The sequence below is a fragment of the Pteropus alecto genome, unplaced genomic scaffold, assembly GCF_000325575.1.
Source record: "Pteropus alecto unplaced genomic scaffold, ASM32557v1 scaffold8, whole genome shotgun sequence".
In the NCBI taxonomy this organism is placed as follows: domain Eukaryota; kingdom Metazoa; phylum Chordata; class Mammalia; order Chiroptera; family Pteropodidae; genus Pteropus; species Pteropus alecto.
The window spans coordinates 17,705,075-17,726,177 of record NW_006494609.1 but is presented as its reverse complement, the minus strand read 5'-3'; the positions used below and the strand labels follow the sequence as shown (position 1 = coordinate 17,726,177).

The following is a 21,103-nucleotide window of genomic DNA, read 5'->3' as shown; positions in this document are numbered from 1 at the left end:
AAATGTGAAATGATTTTAAGCATCTGTGATGTGTTCTTCCAACATGTTGAAATCCAGAACTTGGTAATTCGGGAGTCATCTGGCACCGACATTTCTTTCTCAGAGGCGTAGCTACGGCTCGAGCTGGGGGTGCTGCTGCCAGGTCCCCCCAGCACCCAGCCCCGGCGCTGGCACCGCCACCCATCACGGAAGCTCCCTGCGGGCCCCAGGGCACCAAGCCGGCTCACGCGCAGAGCTCAGGAGGGAGCGGGAAAAGCACAGAATCCAAGCCCGAAGTTTACTGCTTCCTCGCTGTTCGGCCCTCAGTTTCTCCGTCTGTACATTGGAGCGATAACCGCAGCACTGTGTGACCTCGGGCAGGTGCCCCAGTTTCCCATCCGAGGGTGGCGGCGAGAATTAAATTAGTGCATGCAGGTAACGTGCCTAGATGGGTACCTGCCACACAGAGTGCTCGGGGCCTGTTTTTCACTCATCATCAGTTCTACTGCAGGTGTCTTTGCCGTAATTGGAAGAACTAAGATTCAAACCCAAACGTTCCCTTTCCAGGACACTGATGCGGGGTGGGGGATGGGTTGGCGGACAGACCCGAGGATGATGTCCATCCACCTCTGCCTCCCTCTGGCAGGTGCCCTGGGCAAGTCATGGTACCTCTTCGAGCCCCATTTTGTTCATCTGTAAAGTAATAATTTCTACTCCTCAGGCGGTGTTGTCGGGTTTAAAGATTAATGGAAACAAAGTGTCCGAGACGCAGTTAGTGCTGGGTAGATGGCCATACTCTTGAAAAGGAAAAATCTTTCCTGAGAAAGCTGTTTGGGAAGCGCTGTCCCCTGGAAGAAGGGGTCCGCGTCTGGTTTACGTCCTGGGCCACAGCGGCTTTGTGGCAGACACCCACAGATCTCTCCCTTCCCGGAGGGTGTCAAGTGCCTCCTGACTCTTAAAATAATAGCGGCCAAGGGGACAAAAATGAGCAACCATTGTGCCAGGACCTGTGCTGAGTTGACGTGTAGGATGGCAGGTATCTGGTGGCAGCCTGGAAGTGGGCACATCAGACACGGGGACAGGGACTGGCCCCGAGGACAGGAAGCTGGGACATGACAGGGTTGAATCCGACCCAAGAGTTGGTCAAACCCTTTCTGCCACGTTCTGGCACATTCCGGAGACCCCAGGTGTGCAGCACCTTCGCCTGTGGTTCTACTTGGCAAATCTTTCCATTTGACTTTTCTTAGGCTGGAGAGTCAAATGCCCAAATGCTCACGTTAGGTGTGTACAACATTGTGTTCGATGTGCCTGAATTTGTGGGTATTTAATCTATTTCAGATGCTTGAGAGTGGGGAAAACGGATTCCAGGTGCCACGCAGCCCCTTGCCATCCCTTCTCCTGTTCCCCCGTGGGACCCTCCGTGGCTCTGTCTCCATCTCCAGAATTCCCCTTGGCAAGCGGGATTTTGCGTGTTTCTTTTTCGCCCAGCTGATGGTGTTTTTTTTGTTTTCAGTTGAGAGGGAGAATGTGCAGAAGAGGACCTTCACTCGGTGGATAAATCTACATCTGGAGAAGGTAGGCAGGGCGTGAGGGTTTTTGGGAGCTGCTGGGCTCCTCCGTAACTGAGGGTGTAGTGCGGTCGTGCAGTGAGGGGAAGGGCCGGGCTATTTTCTGGCGTCGTTGTTATTGTGGTTATGTGTTCATTCATTCGTTTAAACATCCATTGAGTGCCTTCTCACTGCCAGTATCAAGCTCAGTGCCGGAGACACAGAGGTGAGTAAGGCACAGTTATGTCCCCTTGGGGTCGTCAGTCTAGTTGGGGATGGAGAAGTCTGTCTTTAAACAGGAATGATGAACAAAAGTTCGAAGACATTCATCATTGAACAGCCCAAACACTTCTGTGGGCAGGGGGCAGGGAGAATCTTGACTTCCAGAAGGGGGGTGGGGGCAGCTCTCATTAACGGCCATTTGTAGGTATTTATACTGATTTATGCAAGAACCCTTGCCACCTTCGACAAAGCCAGATCCCCTTGTGAATCACATAATGATGCTATTGATCAGCAACATTACCGGCCTGTTTTCGTGCACCGGGCATCCTGCTTAATGCATCACATGCCTCCTTTAATCCCTATGATGACGTCATTACCCGGCCCCTCCTGTTGTGAATAAGGAAATAGGCTTAATGGCTTCCTGCAACCCCACAACCAACAAGGAAGCTCTTTCTGTGGCTTCTCCTGCAGAGTTAACTTCGTGACCCTTCTTTTCTCCTTTTTCTTTCTAATATTCTCTGGCCAGGTAGTTTTGAATTGCATTTTGTCTGCAAGCTTCTCAGGCAAGCACCCTCTGAAACAAAAACAGCCTAACCAGCTCCTCCAGGGTAGCGGACCAAAGGATGAGCGGCAGAGGGGCAGGGATGCAGGGATGCCCAGTGATGAACGGCTCAAGTGCGACATCCCAGGCCTCCTTACCCGCCAGGTTAACCCCTGACCTGCAGTGGAACATTCTGCATTGCCTGGGGCTACAGGTTGGGGGGGAGATTCTTTTTCACTTTATAAGAAAGCTGACTTATCAAGATTTCATTTTACTCGCTTCGATTCTCACTTCTGAAATTCCACTGTGTGGTTCTCCAAATAGACCCAGCCAGCCTTCTCATTTCTTTTTAGACCTTGCGGTATTCAAGTGCCCCACTTTAGTTAGTGTAGGTGTGTTTTCTCCTGTCCTCTTAAAAGTTACAGGAGCCACTATCGACTGCCCTTATGGTTAACCCAAATGAAGGTTCTTAGAGGAAATCATTGAAACAACTCAAAAGCAGAGAAAATAAATGTGGTTTTTAGGAAGGGGAGCTCTGGACCGACATTTGAATTCACATAGTTGACCATTAGGCCTGTGGTATTTCCAGAGCAGAACTCGGCCACCCACACCTATGTCCCCCACCTGTAGAACGGGTTAGGATACGCTTGGCCCAGGAGGCTCCTCGACCCCTGGGGGAGAGACTGCACGTCCAGCAGAACTCGGCCACCCACACCTATGTCCCCCACGGGCGAACGGGTTAGGATACACTTGGCCCAGGAGGCTCCTCGACCCCTCGGGGGAGAGACTGCACGTCGTGGATGAAGTGTTATAAATCATTTGCCAGTTGTTTTGACTAGGGATGCATTTTCGGCAGGGCTCATAAAGTGAAGTGTTTTTTCTGAAAAAAACAAGTAAAACCGTTTCCCAAACCTGAGTTCACCGAACTCCTAAATTAATGCCTGATGTGTGTCAAGGTATCTGGAAATCTCTCCTGGTGGACGGAGCATAGCCATGGCGTCTTTCTTTCTCTCTGTCTTTCTGTCTGTCTTTCTGTCTGTCTTCCTTCCTTCCTTCCTTCCTTCCTTCCTTCCTTCCTTCCTTCCTTCCTTCCTTCCTTCCTTCCTTTCTTTTTTCTTTCTTTCTTTCTTTCTTTCTTTCTTTCTTTCTTTCTTTCTTTCTTTCTTTCTCTCTCTCTTTCTTTCTTTCTTTCTTTCCTTCTTCCTTTCATTTGTTTTTTTTTTTTAATTAAAAAAATAAATACCAGGAATAGAGAGGGTAATACAGCAAATACCCGCACACTCGCCCACCTCCCCAAATGAGCCTCTGTCAGCATTTATCACCTCAGGCTTTTCTCCTCGGCCTCTGTCAGCATTTATCACCTCAGGCTTTTCTCCTTGGCCAGGCTCCGGGCTCCGGGCTCCGGGCTCCTTCTGCCGGGCAGGTGGGTGGGTAGCACCCACTCTGCAGATAAATCAGACAGCACCTGAATCTGATGCCTAATAAACGGGGCAAAATTAACGGCCACGTTTCCAACCTCGAGACTTTCAAGAACAACCTTTCATGTAAAGGAAACCCTGGAACTCCTCCGGGAATCGGGCTTAACTGCAATTTGAAGGCTGTCAGAAATATTTACTGAGGCTCTGGCTTCTGGAAGAATTCCTTAATTTACCGAAGGAGTTACATCATGAAGAAAGCCCTGGGGGGGCTGTTTACTCGGCCATACCAGTCTCATGAAGCCCACGGAACGGTCTGGGGCCCCTGGAGTGTTTTCACTGGAGCGGTTTCAATTTCTCCTCCTGCCATCTCGCAGGATGGAGTGTGGCCAAGGCCCCCACTCCCCCACCCCCAGCCCCAAGTGCCGCCGCTGCAACAGACACTGTCAGTGGAAACAGTGCTCCAGGTTCAAGTCCAACGGCAGGCTTGGCCGCGGTCGGGGCTGGCGACTGGAAGTTCTGTTGGTCCCTCTGTCGGGGTGTTTTGTTCGGGTCTCATGATTTCTGCCTCCTGCCCCTGCATTAAGCAGGGATGAGAGTCTCCATCCGTAACCTGATGCCCTCGTGCTCGGCCTGGAATGTGCCCCAGGAGCTGTGGGACTTGGCAAAGAAAATACAATTTGCCTTTTGGTTCAGAGTCGGTCCCTGTGGCCCTTGAAGCAGAGCCCTTTTCTGCGCACCTGTGGGTAGGATCGTCCTGTATTTTGACTCTCCGGGGCTCAGGGAGGCTCGTGCAAGAGCTAAGGAAATGCCGTCTTTCTCACTAAAGAAAGAAAACATGGGCCTTCTGAGGCTGTCCCGGGAGGGGGCCCTTCTCCGAGAAAAAGAGTGCCTGGGCCTCGGCCCCACCAGGCTCTCCTTACCTGGGTCCCCGGCTAGCTCTGCCGCCCCCACTCCCGCTATTAATTCTGCCTCCTCTGTGAACATCCCCTTTCATTGTACGCAGGAGCCAAGAGCACTCAGCCTAACTGTTTTGCTGTTACCCCAGGCCCCTATCCCAAAAGGTAAACAGAATTCGTGCTGGGGTGGGGCCTATTTAAAACCCACATTTCTAGACCCCATTCCCCTACATCCATATTGCACGAAAGGACTTATTATCAAGCTTTAGTCCATAGAAACCTTTCTTCAGGCAAAGTCTTACCTGGAACCCTAAACAAAGGCCTCAGTGACGAAGGAGGTTCAGTGGATCACCCCTTTATCTGACTTCCCTCGGCCCCATGGGCCACCCTGAAGCTGCTCTGCTGAAGCCCAGGGGTCTGCGAAGCCCAGTTTGCAGGTCCCTGCGCTGGAGCCTCTGACTGATGAGTTGCAGCTGACCCCGTGGGCTCCAGGCCACGTCCAGCCAAACTTGGTGGACGTGGCCCAGTGTCAGCCCCCCTAGGCGGCTGAGCTCTCCAGGGCCAGGTTCAGAGAGGAAACCTGGGGTGCTTCCAGCTCTTCCCATCCAGGTCCTGGGCGGAAAGTTGCCTTTTCCCCAGGGAGTGGAAAGAACCTGGGTGGATTGGGGCTGAGGGTGCCATTTACTGACCCAGGGAGCCCAGGAAGAGCAGGAAGTGAGGCGGAGAGAGGACGCTTCGGGGGCCATCCCCCGTGGAGAGCCACCAGCTCAAGACACCTCCCTTTCAGCTTTACAGCCATGAGGCATACACCCCCTGGATGAAATGCCCAACTCCAGAGGGCACCCTAAGGCTCTGCGGGAAAGAATCCACTTAATAGTAAACTGGCTTAACTGGTGGCATTAATCTGGGAAGGCAGATGCTACGCCAGGTACTTTACCTGCATGATCTCAATTCAGTTTAGCTCCCATCTTCTGAGGTGGATCAGATTCCTAACCTGACCTTAGAGCCAAGGACACGCAAACTCAGGGAGGTTAAGGAAAATGCCCAAGGCCAAGTCTGTTGAGAGTAGAGCCTGGATCTGAACTGAAGTGTGTCTAACCCCTTTGCTTCTCAGTGGCGCAGGTGAAAAGTGCATCTTGAAATATCGGTAGTTTATCTCAGGAAGCGTGGACTTTTGGGGGAAAAGAGGCAGTAACATTCCATTGATTCACTTTTTTGTACGATTTTAACTAGTGTGAGCTATTGTAATGAATCTGTATTAATTCGTACTTAAACATATAAATATATATCAACATATACATGTAAGTCAGCCTCTGATTTGAGTTCCTGATAGATCTACAATCTTGGAGGTGGAAGAAAAGATTCTCTCCCCCTCAGCCCACCACCCAGCATTCGGCAGGCCAGCCGTGCGCCCATCCCACTCTGTTCTCTCCCAGCCAACTTGCACAGACGGGTCACCTTTCCGGCTTCCTCTGCCAAGGGTGCCTCTTCTCCACAGTTGGACTAAATGTTGACGAAGCGACAGCTGGCACCTCAGGAAGGTGCACACCTAGAGACTGAGCAGTGTTGCAGTGGGGGAGCCCTGCTGACCCCTGGACCCAGGCCCAGGGGTAACTGGCCCAGGGTCACGCCATCGCGGTGTGAATCCACGCTGTGCTTGTGGTCAGCCAGTGTGTCCTGTTGGAGACATGGGACTGTACCAAAGAGCCGACTCATCCAAACACTGAGCTTGTCACCCAGCCTCTTTGAGCCTCAGTGTCCCCAAGTCTGACGCGAAGGGCTTGCACCAGTGAGCCCTACTTCTAGACTGATTTTAGCCTATGGAAGGCTGCAACCAAGGCACGCTGTTTCTTTCTGCCCTCAAGGAGACACACGGATGTAATGTGGTTCTGGGATCTGAGATCTCAGGTGAGAAGGGTCATTTGTTCGACGGGGCCTAGGACACTATGTCCTCCACAGCTCCCCAGTGCACCCGCTGCCTGGGCATCACCCACAGGGGTCGTTGGGCTTGCACCCTCCCTGGATGAACCTTGCTGTGACACCTGCAGCTCTGACGTGGTTCTGTAGGTTACGCAGGTCGCTGACCGGCTGGTTGCTAATCAGCTGGTTTCTTTCTCCTTCCACAGTGCAACCCGCCTCTAGAAGTTAATGATTTATTCATCGATATACAAGATGGCAAAATCCTAATGGCTCTGTTAGAAGTCCTGTCGGGGAAGAATCTGGTACGTACATCACAGAAGGGTCAGGAAGAAGTCAAACACAGAGAAAAACCGTGCTGATGGCTTCCTTTCAATATGGAGCTATGTGTGTGTGTACATACCTGGCTGTGCGTAAGTCCTGTGACGAGAAACTTTGAAGGGTGACATTCCTTTCTCAGTGGCTGAAACTGATATAATCATGTGTAACTAAGCAGTTTTTTTTTGTTTTTTGTTTTTTGTTTGTTTTAGAAAATATGCTCTAGGAAGTAAATGGATCCATGAGCAGTGTTTTCTGTGAGTCTGTTAGGCTAAAGGTGGCAACTAGAACATTCGAGTTTAGCGGGCCGGCCATTATATCAACCAGAAGGTAGCTAAGAATCGGGAAGGTGCGGGAGAAAGCACTGCACAGCCACATTCTATCATCCCTCCTGAGGCTAAACTAGAACTCTGGTGGCTTCTAGAAACTTCTTATAAGTATGATGGAAATCGAATTGAACCAGTTGATCTCGAGGTTCGTTTCACTTGGATCTTGGCCAAACCTCGTCACATGCGTGTGTCTGTGGTGCTCAGCTTGTCCTCCCGCAGAGCAGGGCTTCTCAGCCTCGGCACTGTTGACATTTCGGGTCGGGTAGTTTTTTGTGGTGAGGGCTGTCCTGTGCACTGCAGGACGTTTAACGGCGTCCTTGGTCTCTACCCACTGGATGCCAGTAGTACCCCCAGGTGTGACACCCAAACATATCTCTAGACATTACCAAATGTCCCCTGGGCGGTGCAGTGACCTGGCCAAAATGCCAGCCCTGTCACTGTTGAGAAAGCCTGCTCTGGAGGCAGTGTCCGACTTGCCTGAGTGACCCATGAGCTTGGCCAGCAGCTCACACCAGGTGGGACTGACACCCACTGGTTCACCGTGTGATGTAAACCACCCACCCAGAGGGGTACCATGAGCTTCAGTGCAGGATGTTCATTCCGATGGTGCCCCCAGTGTGTACAGCCGCTAGTGTCAGGGTTTAGCTTCTGCAAGCACATCCCGCTCTGCCCTCTCTTTGTCTGTCTGTCTGTCTCTCTGTCTGTCTTAATATCTCTGTCCCTCTCTGGGTCTGTCTCTCTGTCTGTCTGTCTCTCTCTCTTCCTCTGTCTGTTTTAGTATTTCTGTCTCTCTCTTTGTCTCTCTCTGTCTCTCTGTCTCTCTCTCTTCCTCTGTCTGTTTTAATATCTCTGGTCTCTCTCTCTTCCTCTGTCTGTTTTAGTATTTCTATCTCTCTCTTTGTCTCTCTCTGTCTCTCTGTCTGTCTCTCTCTTCCTCTGTCTGTTTTAATATCTCTATCCCTCTCCGTGTCTGTCTCTCTGCCTGTCTGTGTCTGTCCATCTCTCTCTCTCTTTCTGGGCTGACTGTTCACAGAGCTTTTGCACAGCAGGAGCGTCTGCTGCCCCAGGGAGGGCCCTGACAGATGATTTAGCAGCTGTGCGGTGATGCTCCCAGCCGAGGCTCCCTGCCCTGACAGAAACCATCGGCACAGCGAGGAGAACATGTCACTGAGGGCTCTGGGGGAGGGAGGACTATCAAACGCCAGGAGCTGGGTCAGAGAGAAAAACCTGACAAATCTGTCCCTTGTTTAACCCCTGGGTCCCCCGTTCACCAGCTCAACTGAGCGAAGTCCCGGGAACCGTAAATAAGGGGTGGGTTTCAGCTGTGAACCCCTTTCTCTTGAGATTAATGTGAAAATGGAGAAGAAGAAGATAAGCCAGCCCGCGGCACCCCGGGGAGTCTGAGGGCCTGTGTCGGGTTAACTTCTTGTTTTGCTCTGTTTTATGTCACAGCTGCATGAGTACAAATCCTCGTCCCACCGTATTTTTCGGTTGAACAACATAGCGAAAGCACTCAAGTTTTTGGAAGATAGCAATGTAAGTATTTGAAGCACACATCTCGTTCACACAGGCCTCTCCTGTGACGAAAAAGGTGTCCTTTGAAGTTGAGTGCTGGCCACAAGACAAGCGTGTGAAGAGGACCCTGCTAAAATGGTCAAATTAAACTAAGTTTAAACTTAACGCAAGTCGCTCAGCTAATCCATCGGTTGGTAGCACAGCTGTCCCACCTTCCGTCTCCATCAGGACAAAAAACTCCAGTGGACGCCCAGTCGTGAGAAAGGCAGGGCAGTTGGCTGGCTGTCAGATCTTAGGATCTGACGAGTCAGAGTGTGAGACTTTCTCTTCGAACTCAGAATATGGGAGAAGCAAAGCAGAGAAGGCGGTTAAATGAGTCAGGGAAAAGTACTCTTTGCCATCACTTTCTAGGCTTAAATCAGCTTTTTCTGTGTTTTGAACTCTGCTTCATGTCCTTCAGAAATAGGAATGGGTGGCCCCAGAGGGGTGAGATGTCCAGCTCGCCCCTTGCGTTAAGCTTCACCAGTCAGTCTGGGTGAATACGCGGCAGCTTGCCTGGCGCGTCGGCAAGTACTGTAAAACTTTGCTGTAAAATGCGATTCATTGGGGGGTCTTGGTGGTAAGCAACAGAAGCTGAGATTGGCCGATTTAAGCAGAAAAAGGATCTGTTAAAAGGATGCTGAGTAGCACACAGGGTGACTTAAAAGCTGGGAATCGGGGTTGGAGCCCAGAGATGCCAGGATCACCACAGAGCACCCCACACTCCTAATCCAAGGACCCATGTGGGCATAGCCACCACTACACTGTCCCCACTACACTGTCACCACTGCCTCTGAGGTCCACACCCACAGCCCCTGGAATGAACTCAGTATCACCCGTTTAGATTCAATGGTCTGGGCTGCCAGGCCTGGGTCTCCGCCCACGTCTCAGCTGCGGGGGCCGGGCGGGGAGCACTTTGGGGTTTTGAAGAGGGAGCTGGGCTCTGCCTCCCATATGCGGGGGAAGCTCCACACGTAGGAAGGACTTCAGATGGCGGTGGCCAAAAAGGATAAAATGGTTCCTAGCAGTGTCGTTTGTAACAGCCAAAGGGTAGAAGCCACCCAGATGGATAATCCGCATGCAGTACGTTTACAAAATGGAATGTTATTCAGCCATGAAAAAGGAGGAAGTGCAGCCTACAACACGATAAGCCTCGCCTACATTGTCAGAGATGCCAACACGAGGGACCATTTATTCTATGGTTCTTTTCCTGTGAGATGTCCAGGACGAGGAGATCTCTAGAGCCTGACAATAGATTAGTGGTGGCTTAGGGTTGTGGAGGTGGGGGGTCGGGGGGAGTGATAGCTACAGAGTCTGGCGTCTCTTTGTGAAGTAATAAAAAAGTTCTAACATTGACTGAGGTGACGCTTGTGCATATCTGTGAATACACTAAAAACCACTGAATTGTATGCTTTAAATGGGAAACAGGAGTTTCAGATGCAGTCTCTGTCCCACTCCCTGCTGGTCCCTTCATGTCCTCTGTCCCAGTTCGAGGGTGGATGGACCACAGTTGCTGTGCTGAGCCAAAGAAGTGCCCAGAACTAGGTGATCACTGCCAAGCAGGTGCCAGGAGGGGCAGCAGTCCAGGTCTCGTTTGCTCCAGGATTCAGGTGCTGTTAGGTAGGGCCGGCCATGCGCGTCCCAGCATAGCGTTCCCTCCATCTGCAGAGACTGGCTACCCCACAGGACCAATGCTGTGACCTCCCACCTCTGAGCCTCAGCTTCCTCTTCTGTGAAATGGATATGTCGTGAGCATTAAATGAACTAACCTGTGAAAACCACTAGGCAGGAAGTCAGGCTCCACAGATATTACTGTGATGACCATTATCACTGCCCCATGCTCGATGTGGCAGCCAGAGGGGGAGAAGGAACCACTCCCCTAAGTCACTTGGTCCACTCGCCATCAGTGTGACAAAAACAACTGAGTTAGGAGCAAGAGGAGGAGGAGAACAGTGTCCCCGAAGCTTCTGGCTGATGTCTGGCTGTTTCATTGTCTGTTCGCCGTGGAGAACCCCACAGTGGCTGGGCACCCAAGGCAGGGTCTTTGGGAATACCTGCTCCCTGGCGCCCAGGAGCACCTGCAGTCACCGCCTTCCCTCAGCCAGGTGCTCTGTCCCTCTCCTCTCCCGGGACAGTGCAGCATCCTGCTCATTGCATCTACAAGGCAGCTCTGTCATATTCTCTCACTTCGGGACGCTTTCCGGGAACCTCAGCTCAGGGAGCTGTGCTGGGCTTCCCCTCCAGGGGTGATCGGCTTGGCTAACCGCTCCAATTCCCCGCGCTGGGATGTGTCTAGTGAGCTACAGTGACAGAGGGGCTGTCAGAGCAGAGGCCAGCAGGGCACGCGTCACAGGTGATTCATCAGTGGGACATGTGGCTATGATGAACGTGGACAGAATATTGGACCTGAATTTGATTGGCCATGTCATTCACAGTATTGACAGCTTCCTTCCTGGCTCCAGCCTGCCTGCGATGAGCTCTGCTGTCTGAATTATGCTCTTGGCATCAGCCTGCAAAACACTCCGAGCCAGGGAACTCCTGTCGCTCTCTCATTCCATTAGGAAAGCCCAGGCTCTGCTGATTTCTGTTGTCAGAAACCCCCAAAGAACCGATAGGATCAGAGACCAGCGTCGAACATTTTTAAAAGCCCTGACGGAGTGGGAGAGGCGGGGGAGAGGCGGGTGTTCATGTGAGGCCTGCAGTTTTCTTTCTCAAGTCTCCCTGCCCGATTCTGCAGGGTGAATTTGAAAGCTTACTGTAACTAACTGTGTTTCTCCTCTCCTCCCTGAAGAATGGATTTTATATTTGTAAATGGTCGTAAAGAACAAAGAAGAAGAAAATGTGGCTCAGACAGCTGTGGCCTGCAAAGTCTTAAATATTTACTCTCTGTCCCTTTATAGAAGTTTGCAGACCCCAGATCTCTGTGCTCAGATTTTGTTTGCAGAATAAAATGACTTAGGGCAATGGTCCTCAAACCTGAGTGCTCCTTAAAATGCAGATTATGGCCCCACTCCCAGAGTTGCTGATGTAGTAGGTCTGGGGGAGAATTCGCCTTTCTAAAGAGTTCCCAGGAGATCAATCCAGGGACCACACTTTGAGAGCTAGTGCCTTAGGGATTTGCTCAGAGCATCATCCTGTGGTCAGAACCTAGTTAAATAAGCAGATAATCTCCTAAGGAGGTTTCTCAAATAGGCACATTTTAACCAATCAGTGGGATATTTTGTAATGAGGCAGAAACTCTGGGTATCAGCCTTCTCCCTTCATGGCATTTCTTATCGGCAATGGATAATTATCTTTCTCATCACGGTCCAGACATCGGTGCTCTGTGTTTGTCCAAAGAGGTGTTACATCTGCAGGTTCGGTGATGTTAGTGCAGCGTGCAGACCAATCTGGTAGGCACGTATAACCTGTCTTTGGAAAAGAACGCCTAAGACCCGACTAGTGTGTCACTCTGGTCATGTTACCTTTGACTCCTCTGGCACGTCCTCACCTGAATTATACACCTGCTAGAAGTACTGACACTGTGGATTGTTGTGAGCACAGACTGAGTTAGTACTTGTAGGGAGCTCAGCCCGGTGTCTGTGTGGTAGGTGCTATGTATGTGCTTATTAAAAACACTTTTGCATACTAAGAGCCCCCAAGAGGTGGCCTTTGGCAACACTGGCCGGCACAGGTAAGAAAGAGGAACAGGCCCATGAGGGCATCAGAAACAAGTTCCAACCTACTCGACTACCCTCATTAAGCTCGTAAATTGCATCTCTGCAGGTGAAGCTGGTTAGCATCGACGCCGCGGAAATAGCAGATGGCAACCCCTCCTTGGTTCTTGGGCTGATATGGAACATAATCCTCTTTTTCCAGGTAAAATCACTTCCTTTCTGTGACACGGTAACGGTCTCCTGGCATCTGCTTAGGGCCAGCAGAACAGACTGGGGCCAGATCGAGGGAAACAGTGAGATTTAGTTTCTGACCGATTCTGACTTTTCTGTTTTGTGAAAAAAAAACGTGAGGACTCCGGATGCTAGAGATTTGAGTCTCTGTGATTTAAAACATGATGGGAGCTCTATTCTCCAGAAGAGTCTATCCATCCTCTCGGGACTTAAAGAGTTCAATGTTTACTTGGAAAAATTATTTTATTCTAAAGTGTCACCAGAACTGGGGAAATACTTCCACGAAAAATTGAACGTGGTAGAGTTACTTTCCTAAAACGACTCATGTTCTCTAGAGACGATTGAAAAGCTTGTACAAAAGATAGCTCTGGGAAGAGGCATATGTGACAGGTGAGACCTTCTTTTTCCATCCTTAGCGACTTCAGCCTCTATTTAGAAATACAAATTTTACAGAGGAAGGATGGGATCTGTGGCTGGCGTATGAAGGTGGCATTTAAAATTGCATTTTTATTTTCAGTTGTTTTCCTTGAATAAGAGGGAGTGAGCTGAATGACATTCATCCTCTAAAACCCCCTTCTTTCGAAATAGAACATTGCGGCTCATTATTTCATTGCCAAGAGTGAAAATGGCCTTTGTGGACATGATCTGCCAGGGTTTAGGGCTCAGTGCTTGTGTTTCAGAGAAGAATGAGCACAAACGAGGTTCAGACACAGCAGATCCAGTCCTATGGGAGCCTTGAACTTAAGAAACCAAAGGCTCTCTGAGCCTCAGCTCCTACATCTGTGCAGAATGTGCAGTGAGCACCAAGAGATGCCATGTGGGAAAGCCCTTGGTCGACTGGACGGTTACAGACAGGCTTCAGTCGCTGATGTTTATCATTAAAGTCCCTGATAGATGCTGGAAATGTGTACAAAGTCAAGGCCTGAAATCCACCCCAAATCTTCATTCATTCATTTAGCAAATGTCTGCTGAGTTTCTCCCCTGTGCCAGGTTCTGGCCACACCAAGGCCTGTGCTCGTGACTCTCTGGGTCACAGACCAGTCAGTCCCACGTTACAGAACTCTGGCACAGGCCATGATCCAGGTGTGAGCAGAGTGTCGTAACAGCACCAAGAAGGCAGCTCCCTCTGGGCATGAGGGGAGTTTGGAGAACTTCCTGTAGGAAGTGACACCAGAGCTGGGTTTTGAAGGATGAGTAGGAGCGCACTACAGCAGTGCTTCTCGGACTTGACCGTGCATCTGAATCGCCTGGGGTGGTACTAAAATGCAGATTCTGATTCCAGTAGGTCTGGGGCGGGGCCTGGGCTTCTGCATTTCTCACAAGTGCCCCATGAGAGGAGCTACATTTTGAGTAGCCAGGAATTCAGCGATGGAAGGGTGTGACATCTGGGCAGCAGGACCAGGATGAGCGTAGGCAGTGGGGCTTGAACAGTGCGATGCATTCTGGGAGAGATATGGAGAGGGGAAGGGTAGGTGCGATCGGGTCCTGAAGACCTCGTCTGGCCAGAGCTGGAGAGACTCCTGGAAGAGATGAACTTCCCTGCGAAGTGTCAAGCCGCATAAAGCAGTCAGGCCATCGTGGGCACTGCCTGGTCCCCTGACACACAGCCATGGAAAAGCGGATTCTCCCTATCTACAGAACCAATTCTACATGAGTTGGTCCGTCCAGTCGCGGTCCATGTGGGTCAGATGGGTCTGCCTCTGGGATCTGAAATGCCGTTTTGTTTTGTTTTCCAGATTAAGGAGCTCACGGGCAACCTCAGCAGAAACTCTCCGTCTTCCAGCCTGTCACCCGGCTCGGGAGGCACAGACTCAGACTCCTCCTTCCCCCCAACGCCCACCGCAGAGCCGAGCGCGGCAGTGTCTGTGAAAGACCAGAGGAGGGCCATCAGGACCCTGCTGGCGTGGGTGCAGAGGAGAACGAGGAAGTAAGGCACAGCGCCCTCTCCCCGCAGCCCCATCCCGTCGCCAGGAGGAGGGAGGAGGCGAAGGAAAGGGGCCTTAACACTTGTTGAGTCACTTGCCGGTTATGTGCCTGTCACTTCGCGTAGACTATCAGGACAGGGGACACTACACTTTTCAGTGTTCGGGCATAGAAAACTGTGTTCCCAGAATGTTTGGTTTGCAGAAAGCCAATGAGGGGATCTGAATAAAAATTGAAGGGGCTGCCACCATGTGGAACCCCCCAGCGCGGTTGTCTCTCGGATGCTAGTAACATATACATATTTATCATGAAGGGTCAGGGTTTCTTTTAGCCTGTACCTACTTAAAAACGAATAATAATAAAGGCTGTAACATATCAGAGTCAGGCCTTTCCCTAGCAGATGGTTGAGCTGCAGCGAAGTTCCTGGCCGCCTGTTTGAGCCTGTGCCAGCAGGCGAGGCCTTTCAGCATTTGGTCCCGGGCCCCTTACCGGCAGTGGCCGACAGCCCCTGGGTAGAAAGCCAGGCCGTCGGTGGTAAGAGCCACACAAACTCAGGGCCACCTCAGCTCTGCCACGTACAGACTGGGTGAGGTCCTAGGGACTCACTTTCCCCGCCGGCCACATAACTTACCATTCTCTGCCTTACGGGATGGTCGGGATGCAATGATATAAACCCCGCAAAAGTGCCTGGCACGGTACCAGCGCCTGAAAAGCACTTAGGAAAAATCAGATCCCTTCTCCCTGGTATATGAGAATGAAAGAGGGAAGAGAGGCCGGATCTTTGGAGTTTTGACTGAGGGGTGGAGCCCGATAGAATCGATTAACCTGAAGGGTCATCATGCATTTAAGAGAAATCGACCAAAAGGGAGCTCGTTGCCGGGAGGGAGGGTCACCAAAGAAGAGGAGGTGTCTTTGGGGTGCTGCAACAGTTCTGTTGTCTGTTGTGATGGTGGCTACAGGATTCTGTACTTGTGATAAAACATCCCGGTACCATACACCCTCCCACCCCGTGAAAATGAAACTGGTGAGATCCGGATCAGTTCTGCAGCTCAATTACTAGCCCTACGCCAGCGTCAGCGCTGTCTACGTTGGACATTAGTCGTTCTCCTGGGTTCAACCTAATACTTCTCCATAACAGCCGCCGAGAGGTCCCAGCACGAGGATCCCTGTTGTGTCGTTGAGGAGTTTGAGGCATAGAGGGGTGCGTGACTTGCCCAAGGCCACAGGGCCAGAGTCCAGAGTGGCAGCCGGGTGCGAACCCAGGTCTTCCTGGCTCCATTGCATTGCACGGCACATCCTTGTTTGCTATGTTCTGAGTATCACTGATAAGACGAACAGTGTGAAAAATTGCTCCTTTCTATATCTGGGAATGAGGGAAGACAGGGTCCTATTTTGCCTCCTTGTACAATGCATACCTTCCTCTTCTGTCTGTCCAGAAATGGAAATATGGCGGTTCAGTGTAGCTTTCCTCGGTCTCAGGGCCCAGGGTGTCCGCCCCCTGCGAGGTCAGCAGCCCTGGCCCCGCTCAGAGGCCCGCGAGGCTGCTCCCCACAGACGTCCTTGTCACCAAGTATCGTTACCGAGTGGCACTGTGGCCGCCTCTGCTGCTTTTCCTCAGGTATGGCGTGGCGGTGCAGGACTTCGCCGGCAGCTGGAGGAGCGGGCTGGCTTTCCTGGCTGTCATCAAGGCCATTGACCCCAGCCTGGTGGACATGAAGCAGGCCCTGCAGGACTCCATGAGGGAGAACCTGGAGAAGGCTTTCAGCATCGCACACGACGCCCTTCACATTCCCAGGCTGCTGGAACCTGAAGGTAGCGTGGGGGTCCCTCTTTCTTCCTGGTTAAGAATTTTTATTACGTGTGTAATATATGCCGTCCAGGTAGAAAATTTGGAAAATCCAGAAAAATCCAATGAAGACGTTTTTATATCTCCTATATTCCTACCACGGAGATCATTTTTCCAGTATTTTCCTGTGCATCTAATTACAAATTTTTTACATTTGGGATCATTTGGTGTATGTATAGTTTTGTCTCTTACTTTTTTAAAGATTTAATGTTATAATTATGACATAGATATTTTGCATGTTGCTGTAATGTCATCATTAGATATTTTTATTGGCTGCAGAATGGCCCATCTCGTGGGCATACCAAGATTTAGTTAGCTCTTCTGCTACTGGTGGACACTGAGGTTGTTTCTGAAATAATCATGTTTATATATAACACCGCACTGACCATCTTATTGAAGAAATATCAGTGTGCTTCTCGGGTTATTGCCTTCGAGACCAGGTCCCATCAGTGGAATGACAGAGTCGGAAAGGACACACCTTTTTAAGGCACTTGGCTATCTCTGTTAAATTGCTTTTCCACGTGGATTAGGCCAGTTTGGGACTCTCTCCAGCAGTGAATAAGGGTCCTGGTTCAACAGTCTCACCAATGGAGCTGACAGGGAGCTAGCTGGCTGCTAACCGTGGAGGGACTAAGACAGAATAATGAACAATCTTGAGAATCAGGGGTTTGGGTTCTACATCCCGATATCCCAGCTCCTCTATTCATCAGCCAGCTGTGAGCCTTCAATCAAATGATTCCCCTCTCTGGGCCTACATTTCCTCAAGTGTAAAATAAAGAGAAAAAAATCTCAATGGTCCATGGACTCCTTCACCATCGAGCATCCCATGATCCTATTTAAGGATGGCGTGTTTGTGTGCCCTTCTAATGCCTGCGTCTCTCTTAACAGACATCATGGTCGACACGCCGGACGAGCAATCCATCGTGACCTACGTGGCACAGTTTCTAGAACATTTCCCGGAGTTGGAAGCCGTATGTTTGTTTTTCTAACCTTTCATTCGGAAACTACATTTTCCTTAGCTGGCCATCAGACAAAGCTGGGTTTGCTCCATATGATGAGCAATAAATATCAAAACTTATCTCAAGTCCCTTAAGCGTTGTCTTGCCACAGGTTAGTTTCAGAATCGTATACAGCGTGTCTTACATTTAAAAGCAAGATGGGAAGTTGGACAGCCACGTTTCTGGCAAACCAATTCCCATACCAAACTTTATTAAGATTGTAAAAGATGCTCACGTGTAATAGGGATAGGCTACATGATTTTTTAGATGCCAGATAGAACCTTTTAGTAATTTACTGGATTTTATCAGAGTGCAAAAAAAATAATAAAAGATCATGACCTTTCAGAACACACCTTTTTATTTTTGGAATCCCAGACTGTACTTGGTGACAGCTTTTTTGTTGGTTTGTTTGTTTTTTTGAGCAGAATCAGACTTTTCGAGGGGTCGTCATGGCTCCGTTGAACCTCCACCCAACCCATGCACACCCCCGAGATGATAATAGTAATAATAGCAACAACAATAACAAAAGCCCTTCACTAGATTCATAGGTAATTTATGGAACACCTATTGCTGGCTGGGGGCGGGTCTCAGCAATAAACTAGGTGGATGAGTTCCCTAACCTATGCAGCTTTGTTCTAATGGAGAAAACAGTTAATACCCAGCAAACACATTATAATTTCAAGTAGTTATGAGTAATGGACAGAAAAAAGTAAGCATAAGCGCTAACGCTAACTGAAGGAACGGGGGGCTGCTGTTTCAGCTGGAGGTGGTAGGGTAACTGCCCTGTGTGTGTCTCTGGGCTGACCGCCACTCCTACGGTCCGACGTGGCTCAGGATCATGGTCCGCATTTTATAGATGAGAATACAGGTGCTCAGAGACTTAAAGCCCTCTCCAGGGTCACACAGCCACCGAGGACAGAGCTCTGTGACTCCAGGTCTCTGTGGTTCCAAAGTTCCGGCTCTTAGATCCCTTACAAACATGCGGCTGAAACCGAGACCCCATATAAAACTGAGACTCAGGCTGGGTCCTCTCATGCTGTGGTTTCATTCCAGTCCCTACGTGTGTGTGTGTGTGTGTGTGTGTGTGCGTGTGCGTGTGCGTGTGCGTGTGCGTGTGTGTGTGTGTGTGTGTTTCCCACCTGTCCCTGTACCACAGATCACTTCCCAGGGTGATTTAGAAGCAGGAATTCCATGGGCTGGGATGTCAGTTCTGCCGCTTGGAGCTGTGGGACCTCGAGCTGCTTACTTAATCTCTCTGATACATGTTTGTATGAGTTGTCATCTGTAAAATGGAAGTATTACCCACATTTCAGAGTTGTATGAAGAATAAATATATGTGTAAAGTACCTAGTCCTGTGCCTGGCACAATAGCTATGCTCAGCAAATGGCGATGATTGTTATTATTTTGTAATAATAATATGTTTTATATACTATTACATGATATTATGTGATGTAATATATAATATCATGTAATAACATTTTTAATTTTCCTAGCCCAGTACTAAATTCTGAGATACTAGGTACCACAGCTTTTATTAGCCCTAAGCCCTTAAAACGAAGACAGAGTTTGAAGTCAACTAAAACTTATGGTATATATGTAAGTCAAGGTCACAGCCAGGATTCAGCAAATCCGACACTTGGATCTCCCCAATAATGAGATCAGAGACTAGGGCAGGGAAATGAGAGCATGAGCAAAGTATGATACCTGGAGAAAGGCATCCTGATTCACAGAATGCGGTGTGTCACTGCAGAACAGTTTATTCACATCCCTAGGGGACTACAGATGACAAATAATCTAGACACCCATTGAACTGTTCCTTAACAATTTAGCAGAATTGAGTTCATTTCAATGAACATCCGTTAAGCCCTGGCCATCTGTGTAACAGACACTATGCCTAGTCTTCTGGCCCAACATATGGCTTATTTTGGTTAAATGTACCATATGCACTTGAAAAGAATGTCTCTTATGCAATGAAGGAATTAACATTCTTTAAATATCAATTAAGAGTTGAGTTGGTTAATATGCTGTTCTCATATTCTGTAAACATACTGATTTTTTTTTCTGCTTTTCTTATCAATTAGTATGAGGGAGAATGTTAAAAATCTTCAACTTATGACTGTGGATTTATTTCTCAGTTCTGTCAGTTTTCGTCTTCCGTTGTTGAAGCTATGCTGTAAATGCATTAACGTTTAGGATTGTTGTATCTTTCTGATGACTTGTTTTATTTTTTTGCAATTTTTTTTGTCTTGCCATGTACTTTGTCTGATAGGAATGTAGCTATACTACTATAAGCTTCCTCATGATGTTTGCATGATATATCTTTTTCCATTTTTTTCCTCTCAGTATGCGTGGGCTAATATTTAAACACGTCTCTTATACACAGTATATAGGCGGGTCATGTTTTTTATCCATTCTGATAAGAATTAACGTATCATTTAATTAGTGTGTTTTTCATCCATTTACAGAGATTTAATCTACCATCTCAATTATTATTTTCCATTGATCCTATCTATATCATGCTCCTTTGTCCTTCATAACTTTTTTTGGATTATTCAATTATTCTTTGGTTTCCATTTTAGCTCTTCTACCGACTTTTTAGCCACATCTCCTTGTTTTATCTTTTCAGTAGTTGTTCTAGGGATTATAATACTCGTCTTAAACAAACTGCCATCTACCTTGAATTACTATAATATCACTTCAAGTAAAATGCAAATTTTATATATTTTTATATGTGCAATAATTTAATTCTAATTTCCTTTCCAATCTTTTGTTCTATCATTATCATTTAATTTACTTCTATGTATGTTTTAATCTCCAACACTTTGTTATTATTTTGGCTTTAAACAGTCAGGAGGCTTTTTAAGAAAACTTTAAAGCATTTTGTATTGACGATATATTGACCATTTCGGGTACTTTTCATTTCCTCCTTCAGACCCAGGCTTCCATCTGTCATCATTTCCCTTCAGCCTAAAGAACTACCTTTATATTTCTTGTAATGTGGGTTAAATAGTTATTTTAGAGTCTTTGTTTGCTTGTTCTAACCCTGGGTCTTAGTTGGATCTACTTCTAATGACTATTGTTTCTCTTGATTATGGGACTCATTCTACTGCTTCTTGATATCTTGAAATTTTTTTTTGTTTTATGCCAGACCTGGTGTACAAATGAACAGTAGAGACTAAGGTAGATGACATTTTTTCCTCTGAGAATGTAGCCCTTTGTGAAGCAGGGACTTACAATGAGGAGTTAATAAGGGATATGTTGCAGCGTTTTTAAATTTCAGCTTTCTGGTTTCAAGTAATATTCGGATAAGATCAACCCACTTTCTTCACCTATGCATTGGGAGCTAACTACTGCAATACCACCAAGATCACTCTCTGCTTTGCAGCCCTGCCCACAGCTGCTTCTAACTCAACAGAAGTCCCCGTGGGGGAGGTTTAGCGTATAAAGAGAATTGGTTTTGCATTTGGGGCCCTTCTAGATTCAACCTCCTACCAGCCTACACAATCAATACAGATTTGGCTGGGTTTGCCTTATTTCAGGTAGGTCAGCTCTCCTGCCACCCATACCCAGACTAGGCAGTGCCCTCCAGGGACGAAGTGGCTGCCAATCTCTGCTCACTTAAGAAGGGCTTGACCTTCTCTAGAGTTTAGTTCATTGAGATTTCTTTGCATCCATAGTGTTTTTTAAATCATATTTTTAATTTATCTGGTGTTTTCATGCTTCAGCA

At 48.6% G+C, this 21,103-nt stretch overlaps 1 protein-coding gene across 1 annotated transcript in view; it reads left to right on the top strand.

Moving 5' to 3' along the window:
- Positions 1-21,103, top strand: part of CLMN (calmin) — a 100,585-nt gene that overhangs the window by 59,951 nt on the left and 19,531 nt on the right. Inside the window, exons 2-8 of the mRNA XM_006925563.3 lie at positions 1,493-1,554; positions 6,730-6,825; positions 8,620-8,703; positions 12,487-12,579; positions 14,345-14,535; positions 16,150-16,343; positions 17,266-17,348. Coding sequence (XP_006925625.1) covers positions 1,493-1,554; positions 6,730-6,825; positions 8,620-8,703; positions 12,487-12,579; positions 14,345-14,535; positions 16,150-16,343; positions 17,266-17,348 — 803 coding nt within the window. The remainder of the gene's footprint in view (positions 1-1,492; positions 1,555-6,729; positions 6,826-8,619; positions 8,704-12,486; positions 12,580-14,344; positions 14,536-16,149; positions 16,344-17,265; positions 17,349-21,103) is intronic.